Source organism: Dunckerocampus dactyliophorus, chromosome 2 (assembly GCF_027744805.1).
Source record: "Dunckerocampus dactyliophorus isolate RoL2022-P2 chromosome 2, RoL_Ddac_1.1, whole genome shotgun sequence".
In the NCBI taxonomy this organism is placed as follows: domain Eukaryota; kingdom Metazoa; phylum Chordata; class Actinopteri; order Syngnathiformes; family Syngnathidae; genus Dunckerocampus; species Dunckerocampus dactyliophorus.
The window spans coordinates 46,671,402-46,687,676 of record NC_072820.1 but is presented as its reverse complement, the minus strand read 5'-3'; the positions used below and the strand labels follow the sequence as shown (position 1 = coordinate 46,687,676).

At 39.6% G+C, this 16,275-nt stretch overlaps 1 protein-coding gene across 2 annotated transcripts; it reads right to left on the bottom strand.

Annotated features, from left to right (window-relative positions):
* Nucleotides 1-2,075: 2,075 nt before the first annotated feature.
* Nucleotides 2,076-15,157, bottom strand: LOC129177245 (transmembrane protein 238-like). Of its 2 annotated transcripts, none has more exons than XM_054768148.1 (2): nt 14,542-15,157; nt 2,076-2,685 (listed from the first exon to the last, which is right to left on the bottom strand). In XM_054768148.1, exon 1 carries the CDS (start codon nt 15,081-15,083, stop codon nt 14,550-14,552), a length of 534 nt encoding a protein of 177 aa, XP_054624123.1. In that variant the 5' UTR covers nt 15,084-15,157; the 3' UTR covers nt 2,076-2,685; nt 14,542-14,549. The 2 variants fall into 2 exon arrangements, with proteins under 2 accessions (XP_054624123.1, XP_054624122.1); XM_054768147.1 differs by having other exon boundaries at nt 14,546-15,157.
* Between the last annotated feature and the right edge of the window lie 1,118 nt (nt 15,158-16,275).

The following is a 16,275-nucleotide window of genomic DNA, read 5'->3' as shown; positions in this document are numbered from 1 at the left end:
TTCATTAACTAAATATAGCAACAAAAGTTGAATTGTAATATGCTATACCCTATTAAATCATTAGAATTGTTAAATTGCTTTAAAATGAACTTTAATGGCAAAAAATAATTTTTTAGAAAAGAGTGAGCTCCTCCACCTGTCATTTTGGGGAAGCCAACGTCACTTAGCGACTTCATGAGTTCAAGTCAAGCACAAAGCTGTACAGGGCACATTTTATGTGCCAAAAGGGAAACTGTTATACAAGAGATTTGTGTGTGTTTTAGCTATTGTAACTGCCATGTGGTGGTTTTCTTCAACTGTGTGGTTATTATGAGTTTAAATATAAGCCACACTGTCAACAGGGCGTGTCCTCTTCAGAATGAAAAGCCGTCCCACTTGTAAGCGTCAAGTCTGACAAAATACTGGAAAAAAAAGTTGGACTCTGTATTTCTTCATATCTTTATGATGTTTCATTGATAGCATTTGTCTCCTCGTAGATGTGAGGATTCCTGTAAAATGAGAGCAGTCCCCGCCCCAGTTGCATATAGACCCAGTTTGACTGGTTTCTGGTGAATGGGATAGGTAACTATACTCAGATTTCACAACAGGGACTGATTACCAGGAAATGAACAGAAAGAGAAGGGAACATATACATCCATCTGGTACGACACAAATGCACTCAAAAACTTACAAGAAGTGATATGAAGTGATATGATCATCACAACATTCAGTGTGAGCCACTCCGTACACAGAAAGCACCAACGAGAAGAAGCTGAATCATGTTTGAGTCCGTTGTTCTTAAAAAAAAAGTGCTGCAAAGGAAGGAGGCAGCTCATTTGGGAAGTAAATCCTCCATTGTCACTTCCAGGTTTCCCAGATACCAGAAGATCCAGAAGATCAGACTAAGGAAGAGGATCAGGGGTCCGGAGAAGACGAGAAAATCCCAGAAGCTGAAGGGAGCAAAAACACCCATGAGGAAGAGGACGAAGCCTGCCACATCGAGGAGGATGGCCATGAAGAAAAACGGCAGGCAGCGGCCAAGATAAAGGCTGTAATCCATGCTTTGACTTCCGAGATAGTCCCAAGACGAAAACTGTCTTCTCTGTGCCACATGTAAGACGGAAGTGATGAGAAGCCTCAACATTCTTTTCTATATCTTCATCTGAACACTGACAATAGGCTGGTTTCTGTAATGATGACCAGAGATTAGCAGCCTCTGCTGCTCATGAACATTCCAGTCTCAGCTCCGACCAGCAGGCCTCATGTGGAAAAGCCAGAAAAGCTGCCTCAAACAATCGACAGTTTTGGAAAAATAACATTGCTGCAAAAGATGAGCTCTATTCGAAACGTGTTTGAAATATGGATTTAGTATCGAGTCATATCTTTGGGCCATTCTTTGTTTTCTGTGTAATGCTGTAGCAGGCAGTGTTTAATTTTGTCTGTAGAAGATGTCGTGAGCCAATAAAAGAAAGGCTGCTGGCCGCACTTTGGACATCACTGTATTAAGTTAATCAACAACAAAAGGTAACACCCACACCAGGAAGGAAAGACGTGAAAAATGGTCCCTCATCTGTGTTATGCGCGATCAAATTTTCTGTAATTCCACCTGAGGAAGACCCCTTCATCAGTGTTTCTGTTGCTCATCTTATTTACATGACAACATGTCATTACTGTCTCTACATGGTCAGGGGCAGATTTACATTTAGGCAAACACAGGCACGTGCCTGGGGCCCTGAGATTTCCGGGGGCCCCCCAAAACGTCTCACAAAAACTGATTGATTTTTTTCTTCAATTTTAAGTACATACTACTGTTTAAGTCTTAACTCACGTGCTTAAAACAAACAAACATAGACACAATGACAGCAGACTGTCAGTGTCAGACACGGAGAATGCAGTAGTTCTAGAGATGAAGTGGAGAGTGATGCTTTTCATCACAAAAATATGAATATATATATATATATATATATATATATAAACGGTAAACTATGTTAAATGTATAATATTCTTATCAATTACAGTAAAAGCATTGAGATGATTGACTTGATAGGTAATAATAGTCCCCCAGGAGAATTTGAAGGGCTTTATCTAGTTCAGGAAATGCAATTTTCTCATATCCACACTTAGAAGATGGTAAACAATATTTCAAACCGTTTTTGGGGCGGTGTATAAACACGGCTATGTAACTAGCAACTTAAGCTAATTTCAAAAGCAGGGAAAAAAAGTGGCCTAAATTATATACTCACATTTTGTAAAAATGTAAAAAATAAATAAATAAATAAATTAAAAAAAGGATGTGGAGGGCCCCAATGACTAGGTTTACCTAGGGTCCCCAGGTGACTGAACACGCCCCTGTCTGCTCTCCGTACTGCGTGTGCAGGAGTGATTGCCTAAATTAAATTACAGGTCTTTATTTTGACTTTGTGGATTATTTGGAGTCTTTCTATCGCTTTCTATAATGAACGTTCGTGAAATGTATCTGTGCAGGAGAAATTGCTAAACTTTATTCCAGAAAAAATATTTACATTTACAAAAAGCGACACATTAAAAATAAAAGTTATTTACATATGAAATACATTTTCTTCTTCTGTGTGCAGTCTTTCTCCCTTCAGTGGGAGCTTGTCCCTAAAAACAAACAAACAAACAAAAGTGCTCAGTCTTTGAAAAGCAGTACCTATAGTCCAGTCCATATGTTCTGGGGAATCTGACCTGTGAAGAAGAAGAAGAGTGACTGTCAAATTATTACTTGGGCAAGCATGTTTATTGCTAAAAATAGAAAATCTAATTTTACAGGCCTCTGCTTTCCAAGCATTTTGTCTTGGACATAACATACCATGTGTGGTAGTGGTGGTACTAATTGGATTACAACAAGCCTGCTGAACTTATGAAATTTTCTTTTAAATACAATTCAATTAAGGTCAAAAGCCAACAAAAAGTTGACGGATGGACAGTATGTGCTCAAAACTAACAAATACAGTGCACAGTGTTTACCCTACAGTTATATTAGAGATGTGCCCTATGCGAGCTTGCACGTGTGCATGTGTTTGTATTGCTCGGTTTAACCACGTGTAGTTAAACGTATAGAAGTATAGAGTATAGAGTTAGAGCAGTTTGTACATCCACCTAGCTTTGTGCAGGAATGGAAGCAATTGAAACAACTAGTGAGACAGCCTATCAGCAAGCTTCTGCAAGAAGTCGTTGTCAATGTGTGTCTACAGTCGCTGGTTGCAGGTGTACCTCCTCATTTATCTTTGTGAACACGACGGACAGTATATACAGCAAAAGGCAGCCTGCGTCACTTCCGCTATGACACTTGGGAGACACAGATTTCCAGAACAATACCCTCCTCGCCCCACGCATACCCTATTCTGAAAGTTTGTGAAATGTAACCATGGAGGAGCGATTGCCAACCCCCCAAAAGCCGTATGAAGTACATTTCAGGTTTTCTCTCCAAACCAGCTTCTTCGGCGGGTGATTTGACGAGCTCCTTCCCTCAAATCGAAGGCAGTGTTGATCATTAAAATCACCTGCTTTAGTAAGGCTGGAGAGAAAACCTGCAGTGTCTCGGCCCTCCATGGCACAAGTTTGACACCCCTGACATCGGGAAAACTGCAACCTATTTACTTATGCCATCACTTCATTATACAATGCTGTGTTACTGAAACTTTCCTGACTTTGTGGATTATTTTGAGTCTGTAAACAATTTAGCTGTGCGAGTGTCGCAGGATAACATTGTGTTTGGATTGGACAATTCACGTCATGGTCTGCTTGGTTTTCTGGTAGAATAAACTATTAGCTGTAGAATCTCCTGCGGGTCTTATCTTTGGGACTCAAAGCAAACTAATTAGAACACCGAGTCATGCTTGTTTACTCTGTGTGACTGACTTCTCCAGAAGGCCAGCACTTTCAGTCCCAAATGATGCATGTGCAGGGCTTCACACTTAAACCGTAATCCTCTACAAGGCACAAACATTGAGAATGGACCAAGGCTCCGGACTAACTTGTCCTGTCATTTTCACTGTATTACTGATAGTCGGACAATGGCAACTGTGTTTTCTCACTCCACCCGGTTTCTGTCCCTAACTTCTGGAAGGCCTCATTGATGGCCATGGATTATCACTCCAATACCGCCCTCTTTCCTTCATCTTTGGTGTTCGTCTCCTTCTTCTTTGGGAGCTACGTCGGTTGGCAAATGAGCTCCTACTACTGGGCTGAAGTGTGGTGCACAAGTTTGCCAGCAACTAAAAATATTCAATAATAATAAAATAAAATTGGCAAATGAACTTTTAGGGCTGTCAACTTCTGTATAAGTAAATAAATAAGGGACATCTTGTTGGCAGGTCCAACCAACCCACCTGTTTTTTGAAACAAATGTTGTACTATTTGACACAAACCTGAATTTAATTTGATATTTAGACATGAAGTTGTACGACAGCCCCTTCAGCAGCGCAGGGCATCAACAGTGACTTTCCCCTCTTCGACCCGTGAGCCGAGTTCTGGTTGTTTTTTGTTGTGGAGGCAAGTAGTTCCGGCCAGTTGCTAGGTTCTCGCTAAGTTAAGCGCTTTGCTTGTCAAAACAATATGCGTTCAAAAGAGTAATACATTTGCATCACAAAAGCGTTGGCCAAAAAAAAAAAGTCAGACCTCTCAATCACTCTGCGTTATTTTCCCTCCGTTTGCATCACTGCACGCTGCAGCTTGTCCATTGTTGTGTACGTGTTCCAGTGTTTGCATTCACTGATGAAGATACACAGATACAACTACAGCTAACTAGCTGCCGCCAGAGAGACATTGGAGCCAGGCAAAATGTGTAAACAAAGATGGTAGAAAAGTTTAACTTCCATGTGATAAAAACGTGAGCGATCAAACACGCTGGCATAGATCGGCTTAGACTGTGACAAGCTGTCATTCACAGACTATTTTTCATTCTCACTGTAATAAGCGGTGTCCTTTGTCAACTCGGGACGCGTACTTTTATCTGGTCGCAAATGCCGAGTAGATGAAAAATTCACTCGCAATGGCTCTTATTTTAATTGCAAAATGTGACCATTTAGTCACAGTCTGGAGCCCTGTGGACTTTAACAGTGAAGTAGGAGTGCAATGAAACATGTACAGTGAAAATGAGAATATACTGTACATGTGGGATTAATAATACTGAAAATCAATCAGTACATGAATAATGAATCTAAATATAAGCAGCCACATGCAAAATGTCGTCTGTTTGACTGAAAATGTTATGTAAATCATGCTAAAAGACAACTTTAACGCTCATGTTCGGGAAGGATCGCATTTTCATTCAGGGCGCAGCATTTGTTCTTTTGCCCACACCATGTGACACGATAAGAAGAACTCGGCAAAGGCCTATTAAACTGGAACCAGAGCGTGGTGGGACTGTGCATCAGGCACAGAGAGGAGACCTAACGTATCGTCTTCTCTGTCTTCGCCTATGGACTCCATTACTGTGGATCAATAACAAAATGCCCAGTTGCACTGAAATGCAATTGTGCCTTTTGGCCCAAAGGGAATTTGACTTTCTAAGTAATGCACAACAGTAAAGGTGAGCACAACCTGTCTGGCATCTCATTAATAATATTAATAATCCTTCTGGAGATCTTTCCTGGATTGAATAAAGGAAAATCTTATTATGAGACATAATTAAAACATATAGAATTAAAATATTTTCATATTTCAAAAAAATATTTCTAATATGATAATAAAATATATTAGGTTATATAATAGTATGAGCTATATTAAAAAAAGATAAAATATTTATTATACATAAGCAATACGACAAAGATAATTATGAATCTTATATTTAGGGCTGTCAATGTTGGCGCAATTTTTTTTTTACGCGCAATCAATGTGTGCACGTTCTGTTTAGCCCTCTGCCCACACCGTAGTTTGAGGAAATGAGTGGTGGATGTGGAGCCACAAGCGGGAACAAATATTGAGCAGAAGTGGAGAAAGAAAAGTGTACCGTAAAGCACCGTGTATAAACCGCACTTTTTTTCCACTGGTAAGAAGCAAAAAATCGGGGTGCGGTTTATACACGATGACAGGTCTGTGACCAGACGCAGAAATTGACGAGAAGCCCGTTTTAGAATAGCGATCTGTGGGTCAGACAGTTGCTTTGACTTTAGCGCCCTCTGCTGTACAGTTGCTGAAAATGCTTGTGTATGCAACTAACTTATCTGACGGCTGTCTGTATTTTCACACAGTGAAACGATCTCTATATACACTGAAGCTAACCTAAGCTTCCAATGTAAAATACAATACAACGTTGGAGTTTATTCAAATTCACACTGAAGCAACGCAATAAAGTAAAAATAGAGAAAAAGAGAAGCAGTGAAAGATAAGATATCAAAACATCTCTGAAAATTTGCAAATGTCTTTATTTTTATTTTTTTATTATTATTATTATTGTTATTATTATTATTATTATTATGAGTTGAGTTGTCGCGCAGTACGTCGACTGCCAGAGAGAAGTGAGAAGGTACTGAAGCACTGCCGGTATTTTTTTGATTGTCATTTCTACAGTGATACCTTGGCATAAGTGTCCCAGCTAACGAGTGTTTTTTTTTTTTTTTTTTTTTTTACATCCGAGCCGTCTCTTGGGTGATTTTTTTGCTTTGAACTGCAAGCTAAAATGTGGGTTTACGAGCTGCAGGCATAACCGAGGACAGCTATTTGGGGGCTCGTGTCAATGTGACTGAAGACAAGAACGGATCAAAATCACTGATCTGTATTATATATCTGGATAGCTCATGGGAGATGACTTGTGAAGCCACACGGCCGCCATATTGCTACTCGCAAGAAACACTTCTCGGGCAAGCTTTTGCATTCGTGGTGAACTTTTTATTAATTCGGATTGGACACAAATTTTGCCTTAAGATGCCTGCATGTGCAGCTATTAACTGCACAAATCGCCAGTTCAAAGGCTGTGGACAAACATTTCACGTGTAAGTATGATTGAAATGTAGATTTATGATCGATAATTTAAGGGTTTTGCACTGTCGATCTCTCAGATATTTTCGATCGTGTAAAATTCCTCTGATTAAATGTATGTCCAGAATTGATACGTTTATATACAGTAGCTCTATAATAGCTAAGAGGAAATGTACGTACTTTTTTGTTATATCATGATATATGTATTTCTTTAAGGGAGGAAGGTTGCGTTACTTGAAGGAATGGGAGAATCTCAGTGCTTCCATGATGCTTACCAGGCATTGTATACAGTGCAGTTAGCAAGCCAGTTTGCATACAATTGACCCGGCATGACCCTTCATTTGGATAAACAACCTTTTTTTTTTTTTGCTGCTGAATGACTGACACGTAAAAGGATTCATTGATATGATATGTTCTGGAGAATAATATTACTGAACATACACAGCGGGTATGTTTGGGATTGCAAACAACGTATTGTCTTACCCAAAGCATATGGTTTTGTTTCAGTGTTGTTGTTTTTTTCTGTGTGTGTGTGGTTGTATATGTTTATGGTTATTACACATTATGGTTATCACATATTATTCCTGTGGTTTTTGTTCAAATATATTTCTATATCAAAAAAGAGCTTATTTCTATTTCATAACACAAACAAAAAAATCAGCTAAATGTTAAATGATTTTAAAACTTCCAAAGGGGAGGGCTGTCTTACCGTTATCTATTATGTTTTATCCTGACTATCACAGAAAACACGACATGGAATGCAGGAAGTGAACTACATGTACTGTACTAGATGTAGAATGGATGGGGGGTAGGATTAAATAAGCTTTGCTTCTTCCTACTCCTTTTGGACATGTGGAACTGTGAAAGAATGATTCATGAGATGTATTCCATTGTAACCTTCATGTTCAAATAAACTAAACCAAACCAAACCAAACCAAAGTCACTCTCTTTTATGATTCATATTTTGTACAGACGAGAGCATAGTGAACTGTATGAAAGTAAGAAAAAAAGTAAAGGATCATGACCATGGATTTTAGTGGAAAAAAGGGATGGGATATGCAGTTAAAACGAAAATCTCTTTCTAGAGGAGTAAAACTATGCGTTGCTATAGGGGAGTGCTGAGCCAGGGTGTGGAGTAGAATTCTGTCCCAAAGGCAATGAGAATTGGAAGGGGAAAAAGTACATTTAATATAGCCAAAAGATAGAGAATAACGTATCAAATGGTTTTTAAGGGACAAAGGTTGCGTTACTTGAAGGAATGGGAGAATCTCCCCGCTTTTTAATGTAAAATATAGATGTTCTGCGAGCCTCTTCATCTGCTTTGTACACTATGTACGCTGTGCCAATGTAGTCGAGATGTGAGTAGTAAGATGGCGTCTCTTTGGCTTCAGCGGCTTGCACGGGCGGGTGCGACGTATAAGTTATCCAGATATATAATACAGATCAGTGATCTAAATAGCATTAGCAGCGTGCGAGCGAGTCACCGGGAAATATTTTCAACACATCAGCAAAACATACGTACATTATAACAATCTAATTGATATTATGTATTGTGTAATACTATGACAGGAACAACATCAAATTAAAAGCACTAAATGGGGGTATGCTGGAGCCCAGCTGACTATGGGGGAGAGGCGGGGTACATCCTGGACTGGTCACCAGCCAATCACAGGGCACATATAGACAACCATTCACACTCACATTCATACCTATGGACCGTTTAGAGTCTCCAATTAACCTAACCGATGTTAGGTTAGGTTATACAGTATTATATATTGTTGTTATAAATATTATTTTTAGCAATATTGGACTAAATTATGACTAAAGGGGGTCTAACAGTTTTAAAAGGAAAAAAAAGTAGTACAGCAGGAGTGTCCAAAGTGCAGCCCGCAGCACATTCTAAACATAGAATTTCACAAGAAAACTTAATAAAAAAAACTTCAAAAATGTAAGAAATAGTCAAAATATGAAGAGAAAAAAAGATGTATACCAACAAGAAAAATTTGCAATTTTATGAGAATGAAGTTGTAATAATATGAGGAAGTATGTCTTTTTTATAGCATAGACTTGCAGTATTAACAAAAAAATATATATTTTTGAAGTCATAATATTATGAGAAACAAAACAAAATAAAGCTGGAATTTTTGGAAAATACACCCATCCATCCGTTTTCTTCCGCTTAGCAGTCTCAGTAAGGAAGTCGGATCAGACTTCCCAGTCTGCGGCCACCTCTTCCAGTTCCACCGGGAGGACACCATGGTGTTCCCAGTTGTGAGACATAATCCTTCCAGTGGGAGGCACAAGGGAGCTCCTCACCCTTTCATTAAGGGTAAGTCCAGCCACCCTACAGAGGAAACTCCGCGATCTCTCGTTCTTTTGGTCATGATCCAAAGCTCATGACCTTAGGTGAGGGTGGGAACATAGATGCATCGGTAAATTGAGAGCTTTGCCTTGCGGCTCAGATCGCTCCACCACGAAGGTCCGGTACAGCGACCGCATTACTGCAAACGCTCCGCCAATCCGCCGGTCGACCTCACGCGCCAACCTTCCCTCACTCGTTAGCAAGACCCCCAAAATACTTGAACTCCCCCACCTGGGGTGCTCATTCCCAACCCGGAGGGAGCAAACCAACCTTTTCCAACTGAGAACCATGGCCTCGGATTTGGAGGTGCTGAGTCTCATCCCAGAAGCTTCACACTCAGCCCAATAAACACTGAAGGTCACAGCCCGAATAGGCCATCAGGACCACACCGTCTGCAAATAGCAAGAGACGCGAGCCTAAGGCCCCCAAACTGGACTCCCTCGACGCCTTGGCTACGCCTAGAAAGTCTGTCCATGAAAATTCTGAACAGGATCGGTGACAAACGCCAACGTTCACCGGAAACAGGCTTGACTTACTGCTGGCAATGCGAACCAGGCTCCTGCTCCCGTTGTACAAGGAGGGAACAGCACATGGTAGTTGGAAAATTAGGTTGGGGAAAAAAGTTAGAATATTATGAGAATTAAGTCAAAATATTGTGGGAATAAGAGAAGAAAATTTACAAAGATTATGTACAAAGAGCGTTGAAATATTTGAAATTTAAAACAAAAACCAGCAAAAATAGGGGGCAAAACAAAAAAAGAGTGAAGTTGATACCAATAATTATAATAAGCTTTTCACCGATATCACAAAGCTGAAATGTCCTTTTTTCTTGAAATATATATACTTCAACTTCTTAGCATATCTATATTTGTTGCTTTACAAAATATCCAAATTGTATCCTTTCATTTTTTACTCTGTGACCCTCACTGGGAAAAGTTTGGACGGCCCTGTAAGACAGCGTTTCCTCTAGTTTACATCTTTGGTGGTGGGGTTTGACGGCACAACATGGAAGACGAATGTGAAGGCTCCCGTGCAGTTGCAGTGCATTTGAGGGTAGGGTCATTTTAAAAAGGGACATCCGTCAGTATTAATCTAGTTGATGAATACTTTTCATCCTGACAAAACTAAGTGACAGTTTTATCACCATATAATGAAGGAAACAAACGAAATCCAATCATATTTCATTTCTTTGTGCATACGGTAGGGAGAAGTTAGGAATAGAGCCAATCACAACTATTTTACAACTACTGTCTTTGTGAGGGAGGGGGTTTGTTGGGGTTTCCGCCTCAACAGTCACACAGTGTGTTGGAATATTGGAAGAAGTTACACGCTGCAGTAGGTCTATGACTGGGCTGGGGAGCGCTATGGGGAACAAGGAAACCGTGTGAGTGATTACAAACACATCTAACTTGAAGCGGCGAGCCATCCTGACAAGTGAAGCAAAGAGAAGTGACAATTTGCACAATAATCTCTTATTATTTTCCATATGTTACGTTTACTGCTGTTTTTATGGCTGAGAAAGCAGAGTTGCGTTACAGATGCTGCGTTGGTTTAATACTTCATACAGTTGGTTGTACGGTGGCATATTATTCATATAACAAACCTTTTTCAGAAAAAAGATTTGAAGGTTTGTAAATATCAGTTCAAATAATATGATATTAGGGATAGTGTGAGATTAATTTATTGATCTATCCATCGAGAGCGGGTCTACTTTTTGTGAGGGATTTTATTATCGAGATGCTTTGCAGGAAGCCTAAATTAAGGTGGTTTTAAGGAAACTGTTTAGACCAAGGGTATCCGTACTGCGGCCCACAGCTTTTTTTTTATTGTCCCGTGGCACATTCTAAAAATATTATTTAACAAAAAAAACCTTTTTTTAAAAGAGCAAAAATTTTTTAAAAATCAGCAGTAATTTTGCAAGAATAAACTCCAAATATTAAACAAAGTTGTACTCTAATGAGAGAAAATTGTAATTGTACAAGAATAGTGTTGTAATATTATGAGGAAAAATAACATTTTAACAGAATAAAAGGTGAAATATTAAAGAAAAGTATTTTTTTTAAGTCGTAATATGAGAAACAAAACAAAGTTGTAATTTTTGGAGTAAAGTCAAAATATTATGGGAATAAAGTCATTTTTACAAAAAGAAAATTCCCAAGAAGAAAGTTGAAATAGTTGGAAAATTAAAACAAAAATTAGCTGTAATTTTACAAGAACAAAGACAAAATACTGTATTGGGAAAGTCGTATTCTAACAAGAAACCCCGCCCCCACACAAATTTACGAGAATAAAGTCATAATATTATGAGGAAAAATTTAATTTTAGTAGCATAGAGAAAAATGTTTTTTTTTTAAGTTGTAACATGGAAAGAAAGACAATATAGATGTCATTTTTGGAAAATTAACTTATGGGAATAAAGTCAAAATATTAGGAGAAATTTTTTTTACAAAGATTATGTAAGAAGAAAGTTGCAATATTTGAAAAAACCCCAGCAAAAATGGGTAAAAAAAAAAAAGCAAAAAAGTGAAGCTGATAGTGATAAGCTTCTTAGCTTATCTACATGTGTGATATCTTTACAAAATATCAAAAGGGGCAAAGTTGCATCCTTTCATTTTCCAATACGTGGCCCTTGCTGGAAAACGTTCGGACAGCCGTAGTTTAGTCTTTATATTTTAGTTGACGAAATGTACTGTCATTTTAGTTGACTAAAAGTTTTAGTTGACTTCATTTCACATTTTAGTCAACTAAACCTAGACTAAAACTAAAATGATTGTGGCCTCCTTTTGCCACTGAGAGGATCAGAATGAGTCGTTCATCTTGAGACGCTAAACGGGATACCTCGGCATGGTCGAGGTTCACTACAATAAGCTTTGATAATGATGAGACCAAATCGGGAGAGCAAACAAACACTCTGCATGCAAAATGATGGCAGATGGCGTGCAGCAGTGTAGGGAAACGTGATGAACGGATGAAGAATGCGTACGAAAACAGCAAGGTAAACGTGTGAAAAACGGTCAACAAAATACGGCTTCCCAGCCTTTCCTCTCTCCTCCTTCCTCCTTCCTCCCCGGCGCAAGCAAGTGCGCGCCATTTATTGCTTCCGCGTACGTAAGGGTACACACCACCCGTGCCCGCGTGAGGGACACCGCTCTACACCCGTGCAGACTAAATACAGTGCTCTCCACCAAACTTACAACCTGTCTCCGACAAAAATCAACTAAACTCAATGAACTAAAATACATGAGTAAAAATAAAATTACAACAAAAACTAAGTTGAAAAACTGCTGTCAAAATCAAGTTTCTCTGTTATGTTGTACATGTAAAAAGTACCTTTCCAAAAAGTATTTCATGATGGAGAAAAACCAGTCTAACATGCATAGAAGTACGAGTATCAGGGCCTTCAAGAAAAAAGGGCACATATATACGAGAATAAAAGTCATAAATTTACGAGAATTAAAGTAATAAATTTATGTAAATTTACGAGAATAAAAGTCGGAAATTTACGAGAGAATTAAAGTAATAAATTTACTGTATGTAAATTTAGAAGAATAAAAGTCGTAAATTTGCGAGAATAGAAGTCATACATTTACGAGAATAAAAGTCCTAAATTTTACAAGAAAAAAAAGTTGCAATATTACCTTTGACCAAGGCTAAAAGGTCACATAATTCCCCTGTTTTTATAGCTGTCTCAGGCAATGCCTGTTATGACGGCATATTAAAATAACCTGAGATTTAGAGAATAACGTCATACATTTATGAGAATGAATACAAGAATAAATAAAAGAAAAAAAAGTCATACATTTATGGGAATAAAAGTCGTAAATTTACAAGAAAAAAGTCAAATTTACGAGAATAAAAGTCACAAATTTACGTGACAAAAAAGTCCTACATTTACTAGAATAGTCATAAATTTACAAGAAAAAGAGTCGTAATATTACCTTTGACCAAAGATAAAGGTCACATAAGTCCCTTGTTTTCATAGCTGTCTCAGGCATGCCTGTTACGATGAAGTATTAAAATAATCTGAGATTTCGAGAATTAAGTCGTAAATTTATGAGAAAAAAATAGTAATATTACGAGGATAAAGTCGAAAAGGTGCAAGAATAAACTCGTACATTTCTGAGAATAAAAGTCGTGAGTTTATGTTACAGGAATTGCCTGAGACACCTACGAAAAGGGGGCACTTATGTGGAGGAGGTGGGGTAAGGACACTGATCTGTATTATATATCTGGATAGCGCATACGTCGCACCCGCCCGTGCAAGCCGCTGAAGCCAAAGAGACGCCATCTTACTACTCACATCTCGACTACATTGGCACAGCGTACATAGTGTACAAAGCAGATGAAGAGGCTTGCAGAACATCTATATTTTACATTAAAAAGCGGGGAGATTCTCCCATTCCTTCAAGTAACGCAACCTTCGTCCCTTAAAGAAATACATATATCATGATATAACAAAAAAAGTACGTAAATTTCCTCTTAGCTATTATAGAGCTACTGTATATAAACGTAGCAATTGTGGACATACATTTAATCAAAGGAATTTTACACGATCGAAAATATCTGAGAGATCGACAGTGCAAAACCCTTAAATTATCGATCATAAATCTACATTTCAATCATACTTACACGTGAAATGTTCGTCCAAAGCCTTTGAACTGGCGATTTGTGCAGTTAATAGCTGCACATGCAAGCATCTTAAGGCAAAATTTGAGTCCAATCCAAATTAATAAAAGAAGTTCACCACGAATGCAAAAGCTTGTCCGAGAAGTGTTTCTTGCGAGTAGCAATATGGCGGCCGTGTGGCTTCACAAGTCATCGCCAATGAGCTATCCAGATATATAATACAGATCATTGGGTAAGGACGGCGGAAGTGTGATGATGCTAGCCCATGCTAATCTGTTTTCCGTTATAAATAAAAGCTTGCCTGAAGCAAGATGAAAGTTTCCTTCCTTCCTAAAGAGGAAGGACATCTATTTTCCCTCGACCCGTTTGACACGTTTATTCTCAGAAATTTACAACTTTTATTCTGTAAATCTCTGATTTTTTTTCAATGTGGCGCTAATACTCCATCGTGTAGAAGTTATATACAGTGCAGGAAAAAAGCACTGCCATGTCAGCTTTGTGTTATAATCGTCAACACTTTCTACTCGACATGAGCTGTTGGCCTCCAATGGCCTCCGGGCCGCCCTTTGGACACCCGTGTCCTAGATTGTTGTGTGGTCATTATGTGTGCTAAACAACGTAAAAGTACATACACACCATCTCAGAGAAGCTTCTCTTCTTTGTCCTCCACAGTCTGGAGTTTCACATCGGAGTTCCTCAACTCCCCCAACTCCACGTTTTTGCCGTCTGGAGCGCATTCGGACCCCCCATCAAACCCCCTGTTGTCGTGACCCATGGGCCCGGTGCCGTTCCGTTCCCACGTAATCCTGGTGTGCGCACCACAAGGGGAGATTCCTTTCATGTCCTTCCCAGAATTGTTCTTCTCCTGAGACTTGACGGCGCTCCTAGAGAGCCTCTCTGAGATCTTCCTCGCCCAGTGAGTGAAGCGGACGTCCAGAGAGCTTCTCCTACGGCTGGCGTCCAGCCGGACGTTGCCGGTGTACCACAGAACCCACCACACCAAGCTGAGGAAGATGACGAGCGACCCCGTGTAGATGAGGAAATCTCCGTAGAACCGTCCGTCCACGTTCAGGTTACCAAAGATCCCGACCAGAAGAACAACCAGACCGGCGGCATCAAAAACGACCGCGAGGAAGAATAAGGACGCGCAGTTTCCCACGCAGCTGTCAGCCATAACGTGGCCGCGCGGAACGCCACTCGACCCTTTAAAGTTTTTTTATCACATGTCGAGGACTTCACACCTGAACAGTGCTCCTTTCCTTGCGAGTAAGCCCCGCCCTGTTTTAAGACGTCACTGCAACCCGCGGGCTCCCGCTACTCTTGGTGGGTGTGCTGCGTTCACGGGCGTTGTGTGCAAGACAAGCTCTAAGGCAGGGGTCACCAACGTTTTTCTTTGTGAGAGCTACTTTTACAAAATGAAAATGGCCAAGAGCTACTCATTTTTGTAACATTTATTTTCAGAACTTATTTTAAACCCAAACAAAGCGAATATGCTTGTTTTACCAGAACATGAACAAAATGCTGGTGTCCACAACTCACATTTTGTATTTCAGAATGCATTTCTTCCTACTGTTCTTTCATTATTAACTGAAAACCTGAATGAAAAGCAGGCTTGCGGGCAGCTCATGTGGTTGTGGCGGGCTACCTGGTGCCCGCGGGCACCACGTTGGTGACCCCTGCTCTAGGGGGTAGGAGCAGTATCGAATCTATAATAATGTGATGATATCAATGTTTTTTCAGTAATGTGCGTGTGTTTTTTGTTGTGTTGTTTTTATATTGTTACACTGTTGGTGTTGCTATATGTTGTTTATACCAATAGCAGATTTTGCTTGTCTTTACTTAGTTTGCACTGTTAACTTATAACAAAAGGGAATAATTACATTATTGTGTTCATATTGTTACATTGTTGTTAAGTTTGTTGATAAAACTATTTTCGAAGTCTGAAATTTGTGACCAAGAATTTCAAGGCAAAACCACAAAATCATTTAATGTAATGTAAAAAAGTATCGGTATCAGTAACAGTAGAGGCGATTCTACAGTCTGTTGGGGCCCTCGGCAAAATTTCACAGGGGACCCCTTTGCATAGGGCCACTGCTGTACAAGTTCAAAATTTGTCAGCCCACGGGGGCCTCCAACTGGAAGAAGTGAAGAATGAACCTGCCTTGCTTGGTAGCAAGCAGAGCCCCTGAGTAACAGTATCAGCAATACTGGCCCGACACTTGCAGTATTGGATTTGCAGTATCACCCACCCCTAATAAATAACTGGAAATGGCGACACAACTGTGTCAAGGAAGGCATGTTCCTCCAGGTGGTGAAGATGGCGTCACGGAGGGCATTCACTGTCTGGAACCGATGTCCATTTTTGT

Excerpts from the sequence above, each read along its gene's own strand:
- LOC129177245 (XM_054768148.1), bottom strand. The coding sequence starts at position 15,083 with ATGGCTGACAGCTGCGTGGGAAACTGCGCGTCCTTATTCTTCCTCGCG.